This window comes from Clupea harengus, chromosome 8 (assembly GCF_900700415.2).
Source record: "Clupea harengus chromosome 8, Ch_v2.0.2, whole genome shotgun sequence".
NCBI lineage: Eukaryota > Metazoa > Chordata > Actinopteri > Clupeiformes > Clupeidae > Clupea > Clupea harengus.
The window spans coordinates 22,027,316-22,052,804 of NC_045159.1; the positions used below are offsets into that span (position 1 = coordinate 22,027,316).

Here is a 25,489-nt window from a genome sequence, read left to right on the forward strand (position 1 = left end):
AATGTCTGCCACCTAGTGGACAATATTTCAAAATAACTACTGTCATCTTTTTAATTGGGAGTGTGTAAACATGCATTTGGCGGTGATAGGATAACATTATGTCTTCCTCACAACAGTATGGAAAAAAGTTTCTGATCATTTCTCAACAGCTTTAAAAGAATGACAGATGTACAGAATGTGTGACATCTGCTGCATTGAGATGTCATGCGAAGTTTTTCATCTCGGTTTGTGCCGGTAGTGTAGACCTACACGAAATTCTGCCATTAAAAAAACAACAACTAGATGAAGCTCATGAGGTAGCCTAAATATGAGGTCATCGAATCTCCAAAAGGCTTGCATATTTTCAAGATTAGACAAAGGTGAGAAGACTACGTAGGCTAATAATTAGATTGATTTCTCCCTACTTTTTTGTCATTGTTGTCTTGTAATTTCAGTAAACTCACAAAGCGCAAGGGTACTAACTTTCTATACATGTCCTACTATTCTGTCTGTGCGCCAAAAGATTTCTGTTACGCTGTCAGTTATTTCTCCACCACATCTGTAACTTATCATCGCGTTTGATCATCGGACACAGTTACAAACGCGCATGTGCAAACACCTACTCTCAGGATAAACTGAGCAAACTGCGTCGTATCATCACTGACGCTATAAGCAAGTAATGTGTCTGTCACATGGTTAATCAGTAAGATTGTTTGAAAAAAGAAAAGGGTCGAGACCTAACTTAGACTCACAAACACAAACGAACTCCTTTACTTCTCAGCAATGGCACTGAACGGGAAAGTTGCAGTAGTTACCGGTGGGGCGCAAGGTTTAGGAAAAGGTTTCGCTGAGGTTCTTTTGAAGAACGGAGCAAAGGTAGGTCAGTTTTTCTCATGGATGGTAGCCTATGTTATGTATGTCTAGACTACTGCAGGACTTCATTCGACCTGTTGTCAATTAAGTCCATGGGCATTGTTCTTGTCTGATTAGATAAGAAGCAAATAGATTAGATAAGAATATATTCATAGCTACTCAAAATGGTAACCATTTAAGTTAATTTGAGCAATACCTCAGAAACCCTTATGGTCGCTGTTCATTTGTACAGGTCGCACTCTTTGATGTCAGTGAAGACTCGGGCGATGCTACCAGGGCGTCATTTGAGAAAGACTTCGGACCAGACAGAACTTTGTTCTGTGTTTGCGATGTTACCTCAGACCAACAGTTCAAAGGTAAACTGCTCTCTTACGGGCTTAGTAACACATTATAAGTCAAGTCTCAGTCGGTTTAGACTAGTTGTCTTTCTTTCTTTATGGGAATAACTGTAGAACTTCTCTATGCTCTATGGACATATGATCTTTCGTTGAGGAATTTTTGACAAAAGTGGATTCCACTCAAAATCATCACAATCACATCTGATGTGTTTTGCTACCGTTTAATCATGTATCCTTTACCAGTGTGTCTACTAGTAATGAGTTCGTAGTTCACACACAGTAGCCTACCAGCATTTATTTTTTGAAGAAATAACAAATGTAAAACATTTCACTGTGCCGCGTCCAGACTGTTACGCCCCCTGCGCCCCCTGCAGGCTTTGTAGTGTCCATGCCGAGACTGCAGGCAGCGCTGGGGAGGATGATTTACATTTTCATTTAGTCATTTAGCAGACGCTTTTATCCAAAGCGACTTACATATGTGCGACTTACAATGTATACACATTTTACATTTACACTGATGGCACACTGCACATCAGGAGCAATTAGGGGTTCAGTGTCTTGCTCAAGGACGCTTCGACAGGGAATCAAACTAGCAACCTTCTGATTACTAAACGACTTCTCTACCTCCTGTACCACTGTCGCCACTGATTATTGATTATTCATTATTACCCACATGGAGAGGTGTAGGAGATAAGAAGAGCCGTGGACACCTATTTAGAAATCTAGCTTTGTCGTCCGCCTCCCTCCTTTTATGTTGCTGGCCGTAACAAGACACCCTGACAGATAGAGTTAGAGTTAAACTCAACATTTCAGTTTCAATGAATCATAGCCTCTAAATGATGGCAGGATTTGACAGGTTTTCAGAAAACATCACTCTGGACGAGTATCTAATAATGGTGAATGATCCTCTAATATTATGTAAAAAATGTATAGGCTGCTATACGAAGACATCTGTACCTCATGTAATTGTTTTTTAGTTACACACAGGAAAATATGTTAAATTCCTTGTGCTATTGGTTGGGACTTCCCATAGTGGCCAATCCTCTCACTGGCACATGCAAATACTCATAGCCAGCAACCTACCCAATATAACAACTGCCCAACGTGACCCTGAGCAGCAGGAGACAACTGCAGCAAGCACCGCATGTTGTTCCCGGGATCTGTGAAGACCCTCCTTCACAGTACAACATACGCTGTCTGTAGCCCACAAGTGCTCAACGCAACATGACTACCCAACCATAGCACCTGACCAGTTGATACAACGACGTGAGCATTTCACTGGGGTTTTCAGGCAGGCACCTTCCTTCTTCAGTGTTTTGTTAAATTAGGCCCACGACACCCCCAGAAGGCTCAACAGTGGTGTTTGGCGTCCCAGAGACAACAACAGAAACACCTCAAGACACGCTCCAACAAGACTTCACGTATCTGAGTTTTAGTTCAGCTTCATTCACAACCCCAAGTAGTCTGCAAGCACCTCAGCCATAACACTGGCTTGCTTTTTCAGCAGTCTCAGACAACTCCTTTAAAGCACCTTTATGTGACCGTCTTTGAAAACCCAACCTCTAAAGCTTATCCCCACTGGTCTTGTGTGTGCTTGCCAACCTCGCTACCTTGCTTATGCTACCAATGTAAAAGATACTGTTCTGTTTGCGTTCCCCTATCTGCTAATACAACTGGTGTTTGTTCACTCTCAGATGCTTTCCAAAGGACCGTGCAGAAGTTTGGCGGAGTTGACATTGTTTGCAACAATGCTGGCATCATAAACGAGGGGGACTGGGAGAAAACCGTGGCCATAAATCTGGTGAGATGAAAGGAAATGACTTTAGTCTGTCTGTATGAAACGAACACTGAGACAAACATTGTGTTTTTCCTGTTTCTGTGTGTCTTTGTTAGATCATGATTATGACTCACGATGCACAGTTCTTCCTACTTGCCACCGCTGTATCACACACACATCTTATTCCCATTCCACCTCTGTATCACACACGCATCCTTTTCCCACTTCACAGCTGTATCACACACACATCTTATTCCCACTTCACCTCTGTATCACACACACATCTTATTCCCACTCCAATCTCTCTTCTCTTCCCTATCTGTCTCTTCATGTGTGAGTCTCTATGGTCAAACCCCCCGAGATAGGGTGAAGGGTTAGTGTTAGTCTCTATGGTGAAGAGGCGCAAACGCCACAGATAGGGTGAAGGGTTAGTGTTAGTCTCTATGGTGAAGAGGCGCAAACGCCACAGATAGGGTGAAGGTCTGTGAGCCTCCCTGTGGAGCCACACACTGTCAATACGGGAGTGCCTGTAAGACTGGTTATGTAGAGTGCAGAAGTGAAGTTAAGGGCCCATACTTGTAAATACTGGTGCGCCTGGTAGATTACAACCACCCCTGTTATCCAGCTGTGAGTGTGTAACTGGTTGTCTTGTGTAGAGTGTGTGTGTGTGTGTGTGTGTGTGTGTGTGTGTGTGTGTGTGTGTGTGTGTGTGTGTGTGTGTGTGATCCAGCTGTGAGTGTGTAACCGGTTGTCTCGTGAAGAGTGTGTGTGAGTGTGTGTGATCCAGCTGTGAGTGTGTAACTGGTTGTATTGTGTAGAGTGTGTGTGTGTGTGTGTGTGTGTGTGTGTGTGTGAGTGTGTAACTGGTTGTCTTGTGTAGAGAGTGTGTGTGTGTGTGTGTGTGTGTGTGTGTGTGTGTGTGTGTGTGATCCAGCTGTGAGTGTGTTACTGGTTTTCTTGTGTAGAGTGTGTGTGTGTGTGTGTGTGTGTGTGTGTGTGTATGTGTGTGTGTGTGATCCAGCTGTGAGTGTGTAACTGGTTGTCTCGTGTAGAGTGTGTGTGTGTGTGTGTGTGTGTGTGATCCAGCTGTGAGTGTGTAACTGGTTGTTTTGTGTAGAGCAGTGGTCACCAAACTTTTTTGGCCAAAGATCACAAACTCTGCCTTGGTGACAGGCAAGATCTACCTATTGAGGCGTTGAGAGAAAAAGACTGTCCAGACTGTACTTACAACTTAACTTTTTATTTAGCCTAATTTTAATTGAGTGAAATTAAACACTTTGCACAGCTTTCAAATTGATGTGACCAAGAACACACTAAATCACTTAATTTCAGTGCAACATAAAGATATTTATTATATAATTATATTAATATATTATAATATTAACAGGAAAATATTTGTTAACCGCACACAATATGAACAAGAAAAAACACATTTGCAATGAGCAGGCTGGATATGAACTGCTTTATTTATCAACTGAAGTTACAACACAACACTGACAATCTTTGTTTTCAGAAAATGTGACAGTTGTTTTGAGGCCCCCATGCTGCCACTCTTCAGAGGAGAATCAAGGAGAAGCACATCTTGCAATTGGCTACCTTAGATAGTTTTTCTAATGATTGAATGCACCTTTCTATGGAATTGAAGGCTTAACAAGCTAATCAGACTAATTATGTGTTGCAATTATTCAGTATTGAGTAGTTACAGGTATTCAAATCATGAAAATGATTAGGGTGCCTAAATATTTGCACAGCCTATTTTTCACATTTGATTTCGTTTCAAATACTGCTACACTAAATATCTTTGTCAGTGTTAAATAGAAAATGAATAATATACCACTGTGATCTTTTTTGAAGACAGAGTAAATTATCATGCAGCCTCAGAGGGTGCCAAAACTTTACGACAGTATGCGTGCATATTAATATTTCGAAAACCAACACGGTAATTGGAATGAAGTGGGAGTGGCCGATAACTAACATAAGCGCAAACGTACTCATGTAACGTCACCTTTAATATTAATATTTAGAGACACGTTGCAGTGTTAAACGAGTCGTAGAAGTAAAAATAGACAAATATCTGTCTCGAAAACCGTTCATTTGGGTAAGCTAATACATAACGTTAATCTATAAATAGACTAAGGATATCGGTATATTTAACAAACTGGCCGATAACCAAGATAACAACGACATCCAAGAGAGCTCGAAAATGTTATGCACCCGAGTTGAGCCTAGTTGCGAGCTGTCAGAATGTCGGAAATCTCTACATTGCTCAGACATTCTGCAACTTTCTGTGAGAAATCGTTGGTGATTACGTTCATATCAACTCTACGGACATCCTCGGATTTAAATAGCTGGCGTTCATGAATCAGGCGGAGATCTTTTCTGACGTTGGTCTTCCGAGGTCCGTTAGAAAACATTTCAGAAGACACTTCAGTTTTTTTTTTTTTTTGTATTTGAAAAAATTATAATTTGGAGATCGACAAGGAAGGTCTTCGCGATCAACAGGTTGGCGACCTCTGGTGTAGAGTGTGTGTGTGTGTGTGTGTGTGTGTGATCCAGCTGTGAGTGTGTAACTGGTTGTCTTGTGTAGAGTGTTTGTGTGTGTGTGTGTGTGTGTTAGTGATCCAGCTGTGAGTGTGTAACTGGTTGTTTTGTGTAGAGTGTGTGTGTGTGTGTGTGGGTGTGTGTGTGTGTGTGTGTGTGTGTGTTTGTGATCCAGCTGTGAGTGTGTAACTGGTTGTCTTGTGTAGTGTGTGTGTGTGTGTGTGTGTGTGTGATCCAGCTGTGAGTGTGTAACTGGTTGTCTTGTGTAGTGTGGAGTGATCAGAGGAACCTACCTGTCCCTGGACCACATGAAGAAGGAGAGGGGGGGCAGAGGGGGTGTTATTATCAACATCGCCTCAATGGCAGGTAAGAGGCACACACACACACACACACACACACACACACACACACACACACACACTCGCTGTGGTTAGCGACTGAAACTATGCAGTGCAGCTCATGAGATGATATTCAAACATTCACATCCTTTGTGAAGAATCAGTTTGCTGAGAGATATATTTTGTTGTTGTGAACTAAGAGTGTGTGTGTGTGTGTGTGTGTGTGTGTGTGTGTGTGTGTGTGTGTGTGTGTGTGTGTTAGGTCTGGGTCCCCTGCCGACATGTCCCGTCTACACTGCTACCAAACATGGGGTGATGGGCTTCAGCAGAGCCGTCGCGGTAAGCCACCCTCTCTGCACTCTCAGAAGATCTCCTCCTCTTCATCTTTCTCTGCGCTTGTAGGAAGATCTCCTCCTCTTCATCTTTCTCTGCGCTCTCAGAAGATCTCCTCCTCTTCATCTTTCTCTGCGCTTGTAGGAAGATCTCCTCCTCTTCATCCCTCTCTGCACTCTCAGAAGATCTCCTCCTCTTCATCTTTCTCTGCGCTCTCAGAAGATCTCCTCCTCTTCATCTTTCTCTGCACTCTCAGAAGATCTCCTCCTCTTCATCCCTCTCTGCACTCTCAGAAGATCTCCTCCTCTTCATCTTTCTCTGCGCTTGTAGGAAGAGGTTCTCCTCTCTGCTGGTCTGCACTTGTCAGAGGGACAGGAAAAAGAGTTCTTAGGAGAGCGTGACCTTTGCTCTTTGGCACAGAATAAGAGTTCTTAGGAGAGCGTGACCTTTGCTCTTTGGCACAGAATCGTAAGGAACTTCCCCGTAATTGCAACTAAGTTCTTCAATCTGCTTCTCTGTGAATACAAATGTGGAATGAGGAAGTACATGTTTTTACTGTGGCATAAGACATTGTCCTTGAAGAACCCTACATTGTGACAAATGTGCAATGCACTGAAGGATGCCAGTGATTTGTAAAGCTGTGTGTGTGCATGTATGACTGCTTGAGTGTGTGTGTGTGTGTGACTGCTTGGGTGTGTTTATGTGTGATTGCTTGAGTGTGTGTGTGTGTGTGTGTGTGCATGTGTGACTGCTTGAGTGTGTGCATGTGTGACTGCTTGTGTGTGTTTATGTGTGATTGTTTTGAGTGTGTGTGTGTGCATGTGTGACTGCTTGGGTGTGTGCATGTGTGCATGTGTGCATGTGTGACGGCTTGTGTGTGTGCATGTGTGACGGCTTGGGTGTGTGCATGTGTGCATGTGTGACGGCTTGTGTGTGTGCATGTGTGACGGCTTGTATGTCTCTGCTTTCCATACGGCCTCTTGATGCCCATCCGTGCCTGTGTGTGCTGTGCCCCTCTTGATGCCCATCCGTGCCTGTGTGTGCTGTGCCCCTCTTGATGCCCATCCGTGCCTGTGTGTGCTGTGCCCCTCTCTGTTTCAGATGGCCTCAGAAGCTGCTGGTTACGGCGTGAGGGTGAACATGATCTGCCCCATATTTGTGCAGACGGCCCTCCTGTCGAGTCTGGAGTCTGAGGAGGCGGCTGGGGAGTTCTACCCACTCAGGGACATCAACACAAAGCTCCTCCAGACCTACGGCACTCTGGAGTAAGTCCAGCTGCTGCAGACACACAGACCTAAACTGTACATAGAACACTTATCTCAAGAAGGGCCACAGGAAGGTGATCTTGTCAGTGTGTGTGTGTGTGTTTTGGGCTACATTTCTAGTCTATTCTGCATAAGATTGATTTATCATAAATATTGACTGTTACCATATGTCTGTGAATGTGTGTGCGTGTGTATGTGCATATGCCTGTGTCTGTGTGTGTGTGTACGTGCATGTATGTGCATATGCCTGTGTCTGTGTGTGTGTGTACGTGCGTGTGAATGCGTGTGTACGTGCGTTTGCGCGTGTGTGCGTGGCGTGTGTTCGTGTGCGCATGTGTGTGTGTGTGTGTGTTTTCAGGGTGTCTGATGTGGCAAAGGCGTTTGAGAAGCTGATCCTGGATGACAGTAAAAATGGAGCGGCTCTCTACGTAAACACCGAAGGCTCCGACTATGTCAAGTTTCCCACTTCTCAGGATCTAAGAGGGGGCAGTCCGTAACATAGTGACTGTCACACACACACACACACACCTAAACACACACACACACAAGCGGGGGAAGCTTTGGGATTTGTGGGGTGGGGTGGTGTGTCACAGCATATTCAACTTTAAACTTTAATTTTAACACGAATAAAATGCACAAAATTGCTTCTAAATTGTACGATAAAACATATCCAGTAAGATTATTTGTAAGTACTCAGAAAGCATGGGAATCCAAAAATGGTTTACTTTAGTACCACATTAAACGAACACCTGTGTAATTTGTTGTTTCCCTGAGGGGAGAATTTCCTGTCTGGATTTCTGTAGTGTCTTGTTTGAGTCCACCTCTAAACCTCAGTTGATTCATGATTTCTGTAGTGTCTTGTTTGAGTCCACCTCTAAACCTCAGTTGATTCATGATTTCTGTAGTGTCTTGTTTGAGTCCACCTCTAAACTTCAGTTGATTCATGACCCAGCTGCTCGACGTCAGAAATTGAAAATAATAGCTACATGCTTCAGCTCATAGCTATGCTTAGACTTGCAGTCTCCCTTAGTGGCAGCAGATGAGGACCCTAGACCTGTTCCATGAGGACCATTTACTGTACTGTATTAGACCCTAGACCTGTTCCATGAAGACCCTGTACTGTATTAGACCCTAGACCTGTTCCATGAGGGGTCCTCCGATGAAGAATTGAGCTGCTTTGACTAAATGAAGTAGACCAGTGGTCCTCACAGCACCCTAAAGGCCTCCCTGGAACCTCCTCTTTTCCTTTATTTGTAGGAAGCATCTCTGTTCGGTTGCCATGTTTGTCATTATTCCCTCTTTATTAGGTCACCCATAATTACTAGCAGTTGTGGGTTGTTGTTGTTGTTTTTTCTTCTTCTTTTGGACCACAGTTGAAAGTGAGTCATTTGTTTTGGGGCTTGTTTTGATGAACATTTCACATGTGAAATGTGGGGTGACACACTTGTTTAGTCTGGATTTGCCCTTTTTTGGCCATTTTGAGATCTTGTGAGGGGCACTCGTGGTGTGTTTGGACAGGCAACATCTGCCAAGTCTGACCCTGAAACAAAATACCATTGGTACAGTATGTGTTCTCGTCTTCAGAGAAATACATTACATACATACATTTGGCACATTAATATGCTAAAACACACACAGAAGCAAATCAAATATAATTTGTCTATTTGCAGAGATACATTACATCTTTGCATGTCTAAACGAAGCCTGGTTGCAATAACAATAACCATGTTGATTATGTGACCGTGTTAGGAGATCTAGAGGTTTATAAACTGTATCCTCTCTATATTCAAAGGTGATTATTCGATTCTTATTCCATGAAGGAGACATGTTTTTGTCAACATTCCACCAGATGGTGGACGTGTGAACATAGTATGGAGTGTCAGTATGTCCTTGTATTGGGAAATTATAATAAATAAATATAGACTTTATATTCCTTTTCTTTTCATTGGTCCGTCATTTGTATTGAGGTGTAAATCAGCATTGGTCATGAGGACATCCTATAAGATTTCAATCAGATGGAAATATTTTGAAAAGCTATTCAGTAAATGGACACCATTGAGCAGGTGGTCCAAGGCTGCACACAGACCTACATCACCATTGAGCAGGTGGTCCAAGACAGACCTACAGCCCCATTGAGCAGGTGGTCCAAGGCTGCACACAGCACCATTGAGCAGGTGGTCCAAGGCTGCACACCATTGAGCAGGTGGTCCAAGGCTGCACACAGGTCTACAGCCTTGAGAAATGACTCCTTGAAGGAGTGCAAATCACAATTAATGTCTAATGATTCTTATACTTGAAAGTCCTTCATTGTATTCTATTCAGAATTGGGGTTAAGTAGAAGAATCCCTGAATGTGTGTGTGTTCTCATGTTTAACTTGTTCTTATGAAATCTGTGTGACTGTCTATCCTGTCCCTGTGTTCTTTGAGTTAAGAATGGAATGTTTGAGTGTGCGTGTGTGTGTGACAGATCAGTGTGTCACTGTTACTCCTTGCATTCTCTGCGTCATGAGACGTGTTCTAAATGTCCATAATAATAACAGTTGATGACGGTATTCTGACTCAGTGTGTCTTATGTAAGATGAGCCCCTTGATTAACAGCCACACCTAGTAGACCTAGTAGTGGGGCAGCTTAGCTAGAAATTGTTAATGTTGTGATACAAACATGACATTGGGTACAGTTATGGCCAAAGGCATTCCATAAAGATGTGGATGTGGAGCCATCATGAATTTTCAATATGGCGTCCATGGCAGCCAGTGGGAACCGTTATTTTATTAATTTTCTTGGATATTTAATGATATTAAGGACCTAATTAGTTTAATCATTATCTGTACCTCTATAGGAGACTTTAACTGAGACTTGGTTCTGTTCAGAGAAGCTGGTGAATCTTTATGTGAAGTCATGGTCTCTCTCCCTTGGTGCGCATCATTGTAAATTAAACCTCATTCCTGAGTCTCCATTTATCTGTGATACAAAATTACCATCATTCTTGAGTGTGAGTGACCTGTCCAGACTCACATCTGCGCCATCACTAATACCCAGTTCACAATGGGGTTCGACCCGCGTTAAGCGGTTACATTTTTTGGGTGAAAATATCTTGTGATGAGAACTGACTAAACTAAAACTGACTTCAACCCTGGTGGAATACCCTGGTCTAACCCTGGTGGAATACCCTGGTCTAACCCTGGGGGAATACCCTGGTCTAACCCTGCTCTAACCCTGCTCTAACCCTGGGGGAATACCCTGGTCTAACCCTGGGGGAATACCCTGGTCTAACCCTGGGGGAATACCCTGGTCTAACCCTGGATGTTGTATGAAAGGAATATGAGATGCCAAGGGTTGGTATGACTACTGAATCATGACTTTTGATCTTGTTCAGTCAGTTTATACCCTAGAATCAATTCCACTGTTTATCTGGCTAAGCATTGTATTTAGGTTCACTGTTTCCTGGCCTTAAAAAGATGAGTGTACAATAGATTATATTTATGACATAATTTTTATTAAATTGAATAGAGACTGATGTGCATGTGGGTTTGTCTGTCCTGTTGGACCATATGTAACCTATGTGTAGGTTAGAGGTCTACAGCTGGACCTGTTGACCCAAAGATGTACCCTAGCCAATCAGAACCAGGTTTACAGCTGGACCTGTTGACCCAAAGATGTACCCTAGCCAATCAGAACCAGGTCTACAGCTGGACCTGTTGACCCAAAGATGTACCTTAGCCAATCAGAATCAGGTTACTTCTGATTTTGTCTTCAGTGCTGGATGGAAGTGGAAGTGGTAGTCCAGACCAAACTTGAGAAAAGTCACTTAAATGTAGCCAGCGATAAGAAAAAAACATGCTCCAGTTTGTGTCAGGGGCCCCCCGGCCCCAGCAGGCAGGTCAGTGGAGCCCCACGGATCGGACATTAAGCACAACACAGAGATACAATCAGGGGTGTGCTTTTCACAGAAGGGGAATGAAAACTTCAACAGAGAGAACAAGGCGATCAGAACCTTTCACTGATTAACAAATAGGCTTCTTTGATTTGGAGTTCTGATTTGGGGTGCTGATGAGCTTATTTCACATGTCAAACAACATGAAGGCAGTCGGATTCAACTTTCTTCCTGTATAAACCCAAAATGGTTGAAACATTGTGGTGTAGTCTGCTAGGACCACTTGTGCCTTAACCCCCGCGAGTTTAATAATCTCATAATTATAACAATAGTACAAATAATATATAGACTTAAATATGCTCGTTACAGAGCCATATGTGCGCGTATGTACATGACTGCGGCCCGTGCGCTCGCCGGTGCCTCCGCAGGCTGGGATGGCCGTGTGGTGGCGGACGGACGCGGACGACTACAAATTCAGCCTGACGTTCCTCGGGTCCATCAGAACCGGCGCCGACTGGAACAGGGCCCAGCTACTCTCGGGCCGGTTCAGGCTCGGGTCCATCTGTTCACGGATCCGGTCGGACTCAGGGGGTTCGGGGGCCCGCGGGTCGGCGTGCGGCCGGCTCTGGGCTTTGGTTAGGTGGTCGGGCAGTTTTGGGGCGGAGGGCGCGGGTTGGGGTTGGGCCGGCTGGAGGCCTTTGGCGTTCATGTTCAGCTGCTCCCGCTTGGCCAGCTCCCGCTGCTTCCTGCCGCCGTCACGATCACCGGCCAGGTTCAGCCAGCGGATGATCAGCTTCTCAATCTCAGAGTCCGTAGTCTTGGTGTAGTGGGGATTTTTCCTAACTCCACCTGTCAGTGTCAAAACATTAGTCAATCAAATGAACTAATGAACGAAAAAACGCGATCATGATGAAACCTGTTCACAGTAACGTGAGGTTAATAAGAAAACCTATGATGATCTCTGATTGTTTTAATATCAACATTGAACTGTCATTAAAGGAAAATGAGGCTGTGACGTCTCTCTCTCCACTCACGTATTATGACCGACTTCAGCAGCAGGGAGCTGAAGGCTCTCTTGTCGTTCACTCCCTTCCAGTTCAGCTGTTTGCCCAGGTTGTTGTGGATTAGCGTCGACATGATTTTCCAGACTGTGGTCTTCAAATCTTTGCCCCCAATGGCTCCAAGGTATGCAATCTACAGGAAGACAAACACCTTGTCTGTAAGAACAATGTTACGCTCGGCACGGATGTATTATTAACCCATGATGTGTGCATTTTATTGCCATATTTTTATGTGCAGTATGTTGCTTTTCATTCAGTTATCTCTTCAATATTATTTCCAATGGAACAGTTTTGCTATGTTGTCTTAGAACGTTGTTAGATAAATTATATTAAGACGTTAATATTGATGAGACAGAGACCAGCGATCAGAATTAAATCAGTACTTTATCTTTTGCAAAAGAGGAAGTGTGCTACAACCAAAGGTTGTGAATAGACTCCAAAGATGAGCTGGGCGCAGCCAGCCTTATGTGAGTAGAAAAAACAGGTTTCATGACAGACAAAGGGCGGTATTCTCCCGTCCCATCTCTTCAGAAGTTACAGCAGTGATCTCAGAATATGTCCTTGAGAGAAGAGTGGTATGCATGACTACCAGTACAAAAACAGGTGGTTTGTCTCAGCAAGAGAGTAGGCCTCCTGTAGGCCTCAGCACACAGGATAAGCAAGAAGATTAAAATACAATAACAATGTCCTCATTAAATTTCTCTATCAAACGTCAACAACAATTTTATCCTTAGTTGTCGTACAAAGTGGATTTACATTTTTCTAGTTTTCAAATTTCTATCATTTAGGACTGAAGGGAAATTAAATATTTAAAAACTACACTTTTGCCATGACTGCTACTAACAGCTCTGGGACCAATATATATTGAGCCCTATATGTCATTTCTATTTTGGGAGTTTAACTTATTGAGCACTAGATGTTATTTTATTTTGAGTGATGTTTAACTTTTTGAGCACTAGATGTTATTTCTATTTTGAGTGATGTTTATCTTATTGAGCACTAGATGTCATTTCTATTCTGAGTGATGTTTAACTTGTCTCACGTTGCGTAGCCTGTGTGTTAGTTTTCAATTGAGTTTTTTTATTTTGATAATATGTTTGTATTCGATCCGAATTTCTGTTTTAGTTTGAGTTTGAGTTTGTTTCCTCTCACCATTTTAGTTTTGGCCGGTGTGTTGGCGGCGTTCTCTAGCCAGACCTCCTGCTTCTCCAGCTCCCTGGGGCCCAGGAGTGGGTAGGAGATGTCCTGCGGCATCTCGGCCGGGTCCCTGGAGGCGGCGTCAGCTGCGGTGCGTGCGTTCACCCTGCCCTGGAGGATGTTGATGATGGTGTTGAGGGCCACCGCATGCTGCATCTGCTGCTGCCTCAGGGACTCCATGATGTTCAGCAGGTGGAATTCTGCTGCTGTAGTCAAACAGCGGTTAGAGGGAAGGCCCAGAAAAAAACGCCTCACAAATTAGTCTTGTATCCATTTCAACATTTCAACATTAATTCGTGACCAAGAAAAATGAGAAATTCTTTCAAATAAAAAAATCAGACAATTCTGTGTTACCTTACCATTGCATGGAACTTGGTCACCTCGTCCATTCCGGAAAGTCATGGATGTTGAAGAGACTTCAGTCTCTGTGAAGTTATTATTAGAGGACATTCCTTATTAACAAATACAACTTGACTGAAATGTGTTACATTTTCTGTGTGTGTATGTGTGTGTGTGTGTGTGTGTGTGTGTGTATATGTATATACTGTATGTGTGTGTGTGTGTGTGTCTGTGTATGTGGGCGATTGTGTGTGTGTGTGTGGGTGTGTGTGTGTGTGTGTGTGTGAGTGAGTGTGTGTATGTGTGTGTGTGTGTGAGGGTGTGTGTGTGTGTGTGTGTGTGTAATGGTGTGTGTGTGTGTGTGTGTGAGGGCGTGTGTGTGCTCGTGAGTGAGTATGTGTGTGTGGGGTCTTCTCACCTCTACAGGCTGTCGGAGCAGCACACTCACTGCTCCGTAACTCCGTGGCTCCTGCGGGCGGCTGGTCTGGAGGCGTCTCTGAGGAGGGCAATAGAACACGCTGAGGAGGGCAATAGAACACGCTGAGGAGGGCAATAGAACACTGAGGAGGGCAATAGAACACGCTGAGGAGGGCAATAGAACACTGAGGAGGGCAATAGAACACTGAGGAGGGCAATAGAACACGCTGAGGAGGGCAATAGAACACGCTGAGGAGGGCAATAGAACACTGAGGAGGGCAATAGAACACTGAGGAGGGCAATAGAACACGCTGACAGCACTGCAGAAGCGCCTCACATGGATGTCTCCCCTCTCATTGGACTCTGTTGGAGTTTTGCACACCTCTACGCAACAGAATATCCAGCCGTCACACATTGTACCACTCCTCATGAGTTTGTTAGTTTGGTTAGTGGGTCAGACAGAAAACGTTCTTATTTCTTATGATAAAACTGAACTTGTGGCGTTATCTTTAAGCGAGTGCAATAAGACAACATGGACAAGCGTCACATAGATACAAACAGTGCCGACAGCCCGGCGCAACACACACACAGAGTCATGGGGAGCTGGTTTGGGACACAGCGCTGTTTATCTACAGGTGAAACCAAGATTAGTACAGTGCTGTTAGTACAGTTTGTTAAGCAACATTATGGTTCTAAACTGTCCTGGGATGTGTGTGTGTGTGTGTGTGTGTGTGTATATGTGTATGTGCGTGTATGTGTGTTTGTGTGTGTGTGTGTGTGCATTAAGTATTAAGTCACTATCCTGGCTGTGGCTCATAGTGGTCTGTACTGGTCTGACACTGCACTGGTGTTGGGGTTCTGTAAGGGATTTGTAGACCAATGCTGAGGAGAATGAAAACAGCATCACACACACATCTGTTGTCTAGAAGTGTGTGTTCAGTTTTACTAATGCCTTGCTCTCTAACTCACTCTTAACCCTTCCTGGGCAGGGGGAGGGCATGTGATTGGCCCGTGTTCGGGTAGCTGAGGCAGCTAGGCAGGTTAGCTGAGGCAGCTAGGGAGGTTAGCGTACAGTAATGATACAGGATGGGGATGGGATGGAGGTCTAAGGGGGGCCAGGGGCATGGAGTAGATACCCCCCAGAGCTGCAGCACCCCACCACTGCTGTCTGCCGTCAGGGCAGGGTCAGAGGTCAGGGCAGGGTCAGAGCAGGTGTGGGGGTGGGGGTGCGCCTACGTCCGCAAATATACTCGGTTTTAACTACGACTACGTGTGCACACAAAGCTTTTCCGCTAGCAGTATGGGTCAGATGCCAGTCAGAGCTACACCAACAGGGGGCAGGCCAGAGCGAAACAGCCCTGGACAAGGTGATATTTCTCAGTCATCAAACAGCTGCAGTCACTGCACATTTCTTATAGTATACTGCCCCCTTGAGGTCTATGCTGGTATTGCCTCTTGCATATAAGAAATGTTAATGACTAAATGTATCATTATTAATTAGGCCCGTGGCTCAGTAAAGCACCTTCACATGATGTTAATTGTTAAGGTCTCTAATAAATAGAAAAAAAATATGTATCTCAGAGGATATGCTCTGCCAATTCTGGCAGGAACTGTGGGGCGACCATTTTGCACACACGTATGCGTAGTTAAAAGTGAAGTATATCAACGCTCTAAGCTGGTTACATACCTTGTCAGTGGTTAAGACATCCCACTCTTCTCCAGCCAGAGGGGGGGCGGTTGAATATGAGGGGGGACAGAGGGGACCACACGTGTCCTCTAGATTTTAGGAACCCTTCAGTGTCTATCAATTTCACTCTATATTTCTAAAATGTGTTGCGTTGTGAGGCTAGTTAGCGGCGCTGTGGTGGTTTTACCTCTGCAGGTTGTTGAAGCGCCCCATTCCCTGTTTCTGGACTCAGCGGGACCGGTGGGAGTGTTGTCCGAACTCAGCTCTGCAGAGGAACACACAACGCACACCAACGATCACCACAGGGAACACACAACACACACCAACGATCACCACAGGGAACACACAACACACACCAACGATCACCACAGGAAACACACAACACACACCAACGATCACCACAGGAAACACACACCAACGATCACCACAGGAAACACACACCACGATCACCACAGGAAACACACACCACGATCACCACAGGAAACACACAACACACACCAACGATCACCACAGGAAACACACAACACACACCAACGATCACCACAGGAAACACACACCAACGATCACCACAGGAAACACACACCACGATCACCACAGGAAACACACACCACGATCACCACAGGAAACACACAACACACACCAACAATCACCACAGGGAACACACAACACACACCAACGATCACCACAGGAAACACACAACACACACCAACGATCACCACAGGAAACACACACCACGATCACCACAGGGAACACACAACACACACCACGATCACCACAGGGAACACACAACACACACCAACGATCACCACAGGAAACACACACCAACGATCACCACAGGGAACACACAACACACACCACGATCACCACAGGAAACACACAACACACACCACGATCACCACAGGAAACACACAACACACACCAACAATCACCACAGGGAACACACACCAACGATCACCACAGGAAACACACAACACACACCAACAATCACCACAGGAAACACACACCAACGATCACCACAGGAAACACACACCACGATCACCACAGGAAACACACACCAACGATCACCACAGGAAACACACAACACACACCACGATCACCACAGGAAACACACAACACACACCACAGGGAACACACAACACACACCACGATCACCACAGGGAACACACAACACACACCAACGATCACCACAGGAAACACACACCAACGATCACCACAGGGAACACACACCAACGATCACCACAGGAAACACACAACACACACCACAGGAAACACACAACACACACCACAGGGAACACACAACACACACCAACGATCACCACAGGGAAAACACAACACACACCACAGGGAACACACAACACACACCAACGATCACCACAGGGAACACACAACACACACCAACGATCACCACAGGAAACACACAACACACACCACGATCACCACAGGAAACACACAACACACACCACGATCACCACAGGAAACATAACTAACTACATGGTGTTTTGTGATGGGAAGTGTTACTTTTTCTATCTCTGCTTAACACAAAAGTGCAAACCAATGGCCAAAATCATATCAACATATCTCCTCTAAATCTGCAGAGAATGGCCAAAAACATATCAACATATCTCCTCTAAATCTGCAGAGGATTGGCAAAGAAAATATTGGTAATCTCTCATGGTTTTTCCTGGATAAACTAAACGCTGCCTTCTCCAGCTGTGCAGTTTGGGTTTTACCTCTGTTAGATGTTTCCAAAGACCAACCCGTTGCCATGGGACCCTGCTGATGCATGATCTCTAAGGAACAAGACGGTACAAAGTGCGTTTGAACACAATTCCGACTGCAGACAGGAGAGTTGATATGGATGTTTAGCACATTCCTGGTGTGTGTTTAAGCTTTTGGGTAGTAATCACAGCCACTGTCACTAATGTGCATTGGTATATTGATGAATGTTGTATATGCTGTATAGAGTGCATATGTGAAAAAGCTGTTGCCATAGAGACTGTTCTGGCATGTCTATCCACCTCTGAATGATGTCAGTGACTCCCAAGCACTGGCCCCCGCGGCTACGCTCTGCTGTTCATGTTGTATCATTCCTGTCAACAGGTAAATAGCATAGCATAGTATAGTACAGTATAGTATGGTATAGTATAGTATAGTATAGTATAGCATAGTATAACATAGCATAGCATAGTATAACATAGCATAGTATAGTATAGTATAGTATAGCATAGCATTATATAGAATAGCATAGCATAATATAGAATAGTATAGCATAGTATAGAATAGAATAGCATAGTATAGAAAAGCATAGTATAGTATGGTATAGTAAAGCATGGCATAATATAGAATAGCATAGTACAGCATAGCACATTATAGTACAGAACAGCATATCATATCACACAACAATCAATCTTCAATAGGATTCCCAGTTTGCCACAGTTCACATTTACATTGAGACTGAGTGTTCTGCAAGTTTTTAATCGCTTTCCCACTTTTTAAAAATCATTTGGGTCAGGTCAAAAAAAGACAAGGGTCTCTTTTATAAACAGGTTTAGCTTTCTGGACCTGTGAAGACCTGTAGTTTGTAAGAGCTTTACTGCTTGGTGTTGTTTACCTCTGAAGGATGTCTGTGAGTCCCAGTCCCTGTTCTCCAGGATGGAGCGGGCAGCAGTTATTGGAGCCAGTTCCATAAGCATGTCTGGTGAAATATGACACATGTATTCATAAGAGGAACTTCACTAATAGATACTTTACTTGCCCACAGGCCATAAGAGTGTGTATGTTAGTAAAGTCCTGAGTAAAGTTGTTTACGTTAAAGCATACATAGTTGTGAGATCTCAAACACTAACGTTAGTAACAGGAGATTTCAGTCAGTTTGGTAAATACGGACGGATGTTAGTAGCTCTATAAATAAATGTACTTTGAAGATGCAGTGTGTTATTGCCATGGTATAGGCTACATAACATAGTCCAAGCAGCGTGCTCAGAGAAAAATAATGCACTGGCCAGTTTCAAGGTCCTTTGGCCATATTGCCTCTTCGGCATGCGCTTATTTCTCATAACTATACTTTTCTCTTGTGTATTACTCCCTATCAACACCATAGCTATGCTAAACACTGCAGTCCGCTGAGGGAGGAAAAGGTGTCTGTTGCCATAGAAAATACAGTAATGCATGTATGGCAGAGATCATTAGGAGTAGACTCGCCTAGCCAGATGTACACATACAGCACGACTAGAGACAACCATGTCTCATCTGTCATCTGAACAAACTATTACAGCATCAACAACATTTGGAGTTCTGGGCCACCCAAAAGACTCCAAAACCAACTATGTTATGGGTGGGCCTTAGAAGAAAAGACCAACACCACCAATGTTATGGGTGGGCCTTAGAAGAAAAGGCAGCAGGCGTGTTAGCATCTGCTTCTGATGCATGTCTAAGCCAGCTTTGTCTCCAGACAGCGAACTCTCATAATGTAGTGCAGCAGTCCTGTCTGGCCTTGGAGACTTCAACAGAGTGCCTGCTTATTTATGACTGGTGTTTAGATGTTTGTTGACTTCAACAGAGTGCCTGCTGATCTCTGACTGGTGTTTAGATGTTTGTTGATGACAGGGGAAGTGAATGCTGATCTCTGACTGGTGTTTAGATGTTTGTTGATGACAGGGGAAGTGAATGCTGATTTCTGACTGGTGTTTAGATGTTTGTTGACTTCAACAGAGTGCCTGCTGATCTCTGACTGGTGTTTAGATGTTTGTGGACGACAGGAGAAGTGCCTGCTCATCTCTGAGATCATTTGGACTCTGTTTACACTGGTGTTTGTCTGTTGTGGACGACAGGAGAAGTGCCTGCTCATCTCTGAGATCATTTGGACTCTGTTTACACTGGTGTTTAGATGTTGTGGACGACAGGAGAAGTGCCTGCTCATCTCTGAGGTCATTTGTTTACACTGGTGTTTGTCTGTCATCTGTGAGGTCATTTGTTTACACTGGTGTTTGTCTGCACCTCTGAAGGACGAGGGCTCCCAGCTGCAGCAGGCGGCCTCTGATGTCTGTGACAGCCTGGCAGTCTTTTCATGCCCTGCGTCTATGAGGAAGTACATTAGTGTCTGGGATTAGTCAACCTTGCTCAGTGAACATGTTTAGTATTAGAAACCTTGATTTTCTACACACATTCGTAGAACAGACTTCTGAGGCTGTGCATCATTTTACAGTCCACTGAAGCCCAAACAATGAATTGCTGTTTGACAAAGACATCGCCAGAGAGATTCTAAACCTTCTCAACGATGCCTGTAAAGTGCCGCCTCCATCCTGTGCATGTTTCTAATTTGACGTATGGATGAACTTAAATGCAGTGCATATAGCCATTAGAGTGATGGATGCAGTGCATATAGCCATTATAGTGTCAGGTTGTTAGTTTACCTACTTACAAGCAAGCATGCAAGCTCACAGCAGTCCAGTTATATCCAGGTGAGAAATGCACATATATGAAACTAAATGAACGTGCATCTGAAATCAATTTCCTCATGCCGGATGACACATGGCGTAGATTTCTCAGGGAAGAAAAAGCCTTAACACGTGGGCAACAGATGACTACAGAATGAGGGGGAAAACTTCAGAGGTGTGTTCCAAGTTAGTGAAAATGAGACCTAAAGGACGCGCTCCTCCTAGCTGACCCTAGAGGGCAGTAGTGTGCGCTCTCAGACGTTACCTCTGCTGGAGGTTTCCTGACCCTTTCTCACAGAGCTGCTCCTTCCTGCCGCCCCGGGCGACTGTTCAGGCATCATCGCTGGAAATGACAATTTACAATTTATTTATTTCATTATTTAATGCCCCTAAATCTATACCTGTTTACCTTTTATAATATTATATAGATTCAGATGAACTGATGTATACTGTAGGTTCTCACACATACTAAGACACTGGTATGTGGATAGTTTGAGATGAAATTGTACCGAAGAAGTGGGGTGACGGGCTGACATAAGAGGCTGGGAATGCTGCAGCGGAGGCCATCTTCTTGTGCTTTTTGCGCTCTTCTTCTGAGTCCTCCAGCTCAAGGAGCCTAATTGGCAAACACAGTTTTCATCTCAACAGATTAGCTAAAGCCTTTACATATGGCTACATACTGCACATACTCAGTGATAGCAGAGCAGGACTAGCCACCGGAGCCAAAGCCTTTACAATATGGCTACATGCTGCACATACTCAGTGATAGCAGAGCAGGACTAGCCACTGGGGCACACAGACAGATAACGCCTTTATTGGAGATGAAGACCGAGTCTGACCTTTCAATGTCAGTATATCTTCTTTAGAGTCAGTGACTCATTGTTTGTGTGTGTATGTGTGTGTGTGTGTGTTCGTGTGTGTTTTCATATGTTCAAGTATGTACAGTTATGTATGTATTCAGGTGTGTGTGTGTGTGGCTGTGTGTGCACTGTATGTGAGTCTGGATATTCATTAGAGTTCATGTGTGAACCTCTATGTGTGTGTGCATGTGTGTGTTCATGTGTGAACCTATATGTGTGTGTGCATGTGTGTGTTCATGTGTGTACCTCTATGTGTGTACCTCTATGTGTGTACGTCTAGTATGTGTGTGTGCATGTGTGTCTGCATGAGTGTACTTTGGTGTTTGTTTAAGTGTATGTGTTTGTGTGTTAGCGTTCGTGTGTGTGTGTGTGTGTGTGTGTGTGTGTGTGTGTGTGTGTGTGTGTGTGTGTGTGTGTGTCACATAAAATGTAAGCCTATCTTTCTTATTTGCACCTGCAACAATAAAGGCCTTATCCGTGGGCTCCCGTGACGTCTCCTGTTCTACTGTTACTGAGCCAGGTGCACTTCCAGCCACTGCACATCCTACATGCAATACATGCCACTCCTACTTCATGGTCAAACAGGCTGACTTACTTGTCACTTTGTCTTCTTTTTTTGCTTGTGCCGTCGTCTTCTCCCTCTCTTTGGAGGTCTGGTGTGTTGCAAGTCATAGCCCGCTTCAATTTCATTCTCGCTTCTTGATATGATCCTAAAAAACAAAAGGAAAAGTTTGAAATTCACTTCATTTTATTGCTGACAGCTATATGTATGTAATGACACAGACTGCTTGTGCAATAAACCTACCTGCTTTGGACAGTTCCCGCACAGCAAAGCAAGACCAGTCTGACTTTGGCTTCTCCCTTCGTTGGATGGCATTGTTTATCTTTTGGTCGTTTTTATAGTTTGGCCACCATGTTATTCCATTGTCATACCAGTCATCAGGAATTATGTTCAAGCAGTTTGTGTCTGTGAACTCAACTAATCTGTACATTTCCGATTGATGGCAACTGCAGTGGAGACCAAAACATGTGGTTAACAGCCATTACAACAGGGTTAGGGTTAGGGTTAGACAGGGCCAAGAATAGATGCAACCCATCAGTAACCCACAGCAAATAAACAGGAAAACATTACTGCATAAAAAAGTGGGTGTGTCTTGCAGATGGAAAACTTGGGCAACAAATTAATTCCAAACAGGCTTGGTTTTAATATAATTGAGACGGCATACAGACTGGGCAGGAGTCAAATGCACATGTGAAATGTGAAAGTAAAGCCTGTATGTATGGTAGTGTATGAATTTTAAATGATTTGTATTTGTATTTTTTTGTTTTGTTTTACAATATATTTGACATTGGCCTTACAAGCCTTTCTACAACATTACTGGTTCGAATGAACCAGGGTTTACAGATTAACCTCGTCTGTGACAGATATTTATACATTCCTACTATTTGCTTAGCCTTATTGATTTGTCAAACATGTGATGATCTTAGTTGTGGTTGAGATTCTGCCAAAGATGCACCCGCTAACTAAAGACATGTGAATAGCATCGTGAAAACAGCATCTAACGTTAATATCTAATACAGGTGTGAAAACAACAGGTCTAGCATTTAGGCCAAATCAGGGAGGTGCGCTGTCATGATCGTACTCAATCATCCTTGTCAAACGAGGCATCTATGCCAATGATAAATAAGCCACTGAGTTTGTGTGCAGAAAGGTCGTGCAGTCATTTCGCTACTGACCACACTTCGCACATCTGTCTCATTCGTGATATGCATTATAATTCTAAAATATAACAGATGGTGTTTCACGACAGACAGTGTCTTATTTCTAACCCACGACAGCTCATAAGGCTATCCTTGTGAACTAGCTCGCTAACTAGCTGGACACATGTCTATCATTAATCTCAGTTACACTATAAACCTTCAGTAATTGAATAAGGCGATGTCGGTGTACTCACCTCCGATCTCACTGCAGACGGATGATGAAAACTGTACTGCTAACAGCTAACTACCGAGCTACCTAGTAGAGCTGCTTAAGTGCTAACTTATTTGGATTCCTAGCTAAGGCTAACTAAGTTACCCACCTACTTCCAACCTTACACCAACACGTCAACCACATGTATAACCATTTAAACAGACCATCTAGGATACATAACTTAACAGTAATGTAAATATTTAACTTCAGAATGTGACGTCAACACAAACTAAAGCGAACGCACTAACGTTAGACTATTTCAGAATCCAGCTAATGCTAGCTTGCTAACTAGCTCGCTAGCTAGTTGAGCAAGCTAGCTATCTTACAAACCTACAACTACACCAACGCTGCTAGAGCCAGTGTCGGTACAATTACAGACATAACAATCAGATACCTACATCTAAACTAAAAATAAGGAAGCACAAAATGGTGAAATCCCCAGCTAACGTTATGAACATCAAGGCACCGGAGTCTTAAGGCATTGAAAACTAAGGAAAACGAGCTAGCTGCGTAGCTAGGTTGTCTTATTAGCTACCTTTACAACAAAGGGTTTACTTTAGTGTGGTATGCGTTGATGCTATGCGAGCGAAGTAATGGCAGGCTGCAAAGGATTGGTGTTACGAAAAATTATTACAACCCTTTCTGTTAAGCATACAACTGGTTAATAGCCAATCTGTTATTATCCATCTAATCTATTATAGTTGTATTTTTTATATTTCTGTATTATTCCTGTCTCTAATTCCTTTAGTTAGTGTGCAGAATATCAAAACTTAGTGTAACCTGATGCTTCAGAGTACATTTCTACCCAAACCCCCATCAATTGGCCCCAAAAGGGTTTCATAGCCCTTTCAAAATTGAACAATTTCCTAGAGTGTTGGATTGTTTCTGCTCATATTACAACACAAAACAACAAACAAACAAAGAAACAAAGTAATGTGTCATGTCTAACTTGTGCATGCCTTGTGGTTTCTTGTATCTCTTACATTCTGCTTGTTCAACATTTTGGTTAAAATGCCTTTTTTGATCATAAATGATTACATTTACACCTTAGATCCTATCACATCGCTATCCATTCCACTTTGGAAAGTCATCACTAATCATTACCACAATGCTTGATGAGTCACACGCTGATCTTGCATGTTGTGCCCTATTCAGACCAAGGAGTGATCTTGCATAATGTCCACTTTGAGGCCCATAGAAGAGTTTGGTGAATCTGATCACATCAAGAAGCGCCGACTGTCAGAGGTCACACTCTGATTGCCAGGAAAACTATAAGCTCTTGCTACACTTGGCTGCCAAAGTGGAGTCTAACCAGCGTACAGCCCTTTGAGCTCCAACAGCTGCCCAGTTCCAATTCAGCCATCAGAGTCTGTATCAAGGGAGGATGCCTGCTAGCAGCTCTGGAGCAGTCCTCAGGGCAGAGAGTGTCACCCTCTCTTTGCTGGCCTGAGTCCATGGACAGCAAGTATAGGCCTCTCTATGAAGTGGAGAATTACTAATGAGAGGCACAGGTATCCATCATGCATGAGTGGTTGTTACAGTTTAATAGGCAGATGGTTATGAAACTTAGCTAGAACTAGCCAATGTGAAATGGGCAGAGAAGACATAGGCACATAGCTGTCAATAAATCTCAACCCATGATGGCTCATGATGAAGTAGGCTATGTAAGGGAGGTAAATGCTTCCAACAAACACCCCTTTCATTTTGTTGTAAGGAGTACATTATTTCTGTGGCAATAGACAACAACATCAATCAAAGCAGACAGAGATCAAGTTTAAAAGCACAGAAGCTGTCATGTAATCTATTTGTATATCTGTGTGTGTATTGTATTGTAATAGTTTAGTAGATGATTATTGCACATGTTTGTCAGATCCGGCCCATGTCCAGTGGCTGTGTCCGCCCTTTCCTGGAACCACAGAGCACCTCAACATAGCCCATACTCCAGCTTCTCATTATCATAATACTTGTGACACTTATGTTATGATAACACTTTCACTTTGGTAAAATATGTACCGGTATAGGAACTGAAGAAAAGGAGACATGGCAGTTTTACAACTGTATTTGTGATAATAAAGGGACAGTATATTTATTACTTAATTGGGTGCACAAGACATGACACATCTGACATTGATCAGTTAAATAGTGTGTGGTGTATGTACTATTATTTATACATGTATACATTATAAACCATTTCTGTGTAT

The 25,489-nt window shown here is 43.6% G+C and overlaps 2 protein-coding genes across 4 annotated transcripts; one reads left to right on the top strand and one right to left on the bottom strand.

The window, feature by feature from the left end:
• The first annotated feature begins 600 nt into the window (after positions 1 to 600).
• zgc:56585 (uncharacterized protein LOC393297 homolog) lies at positions 601 to 9,377 on the top strand. The gene is made up of 7 exons (XM_012816559.3): positions 601 to 855; positions 1,085 to 1,208; positions 2,885 to 2,991; positions 5,778 to 5,874; positions 6,109 to 6,185; positions 7,281 to 7,444; positions 7,803 to 9,377. Exons 1-7 carry the CDS (start codon positions 763 to 765, stop codon positions 7,939 to 7,941), a joined length of 801 nt encoding a protein of 266 aa, XP_012672013.1. The 5' UTR covers positions 601 to 762; the 3' UTR covers positions 7,942 to 9,377.
• A 1,542-nt stretch (positions 9,378 to 10,919) lies between these two features.
• LOC105890517 lies at positions 10,920 to 23,873 on the bottom strand. Of its 3 annotated transcripts, XM_012816548.3 has the most exons (15): positions 23,272 to 23,873; positions 22,122 to 22,324; positions 21,912 to 22,026; positions 20,966 to 21,072; positions 20,722 to 20,799; positions 20,017 to 20,097; positions 18,632 to 18,715; positions 18,039 to 18,110; positions 17,751 to 17,810; positions 16,208 to 16,285; positions 14,335 to 14,412; positions 13,937 to 14,002; positions 13,533 to 13,783; positions 12,354 to 12,513; positions 10,920 to 12,168 (listed from the first exon to the last, which is right to left on the bottom strand). In XM_012816548.3, the coding sequence occupies exons 2-15, from the start codon at positions 22,306 to 22,308 to the stop codon at positions 11,786 to 11,788; spliced, it is 1,800 nt and encodes a 599-aa protein (XP_012672002.2). In that variant the 5' UTR covers positions 22,309 to 22,324; positions 23,272 to 23,873; the 3' UTR covers positions 10,920 to 11,785. The 3 variants fall into 3 exon arrangements, with proteins under 3 accessions (XP_012672002.2, XP_012672003.2, XP_031428194.1); XM_012816549.3 differs by lacking the exon at positions 20,017 to 20,097; XM_031572334.2 differs by lacking the exon at positions 17,751 to 17,810.
• Between the last annotated feature and the right edge of the window lie 1,616 nt (positions 23,874 to 25,489).

Coding starts and splice junctions, on each gene's coding strand:
- zgc:56585 (XM_012816559.3), top strand. CDS start 763: ATGGCACTGAACGGGAAAGTTGCAGTAGTTACCGGTGGGGCGCAAGGT. Junction 856..1,084: donor TTTTGAAGAACGGAGCAAAG/GTAGGTCAGTTT, acceptor TCATTTGTACAG/GTCGCACTCTTTGATGTCAG. Junction 2,992..5,777: donor AAACCGTGGCCATAAATCTG/GTGAGATGAAAG, acceptor TGTCTTGTGTAG/TGTGGAGTGATCAGAGGAAC.
- LOC105890517 (XM_012816548.3), bottom strand. CDS start 22,308: ATGTACAGATTAGTTGAGTTCACAGACACAAACTGCTTGAACATAATT. Junction 22,027..22,121: donor GCGGGAACTGTCCAAAGCAG/GTAGGTTTATTG, acceptor TTTGTTTTTTAG/GATCATATCAAGAAGCGAGA. Junction 21,073..21,911: donor AAAAGAAGACAAAGTGACAA/GTAAGTCAGCCT, acceptor TTTGCCAATTAG/GCTCCTTGAGCTGGAGGACT.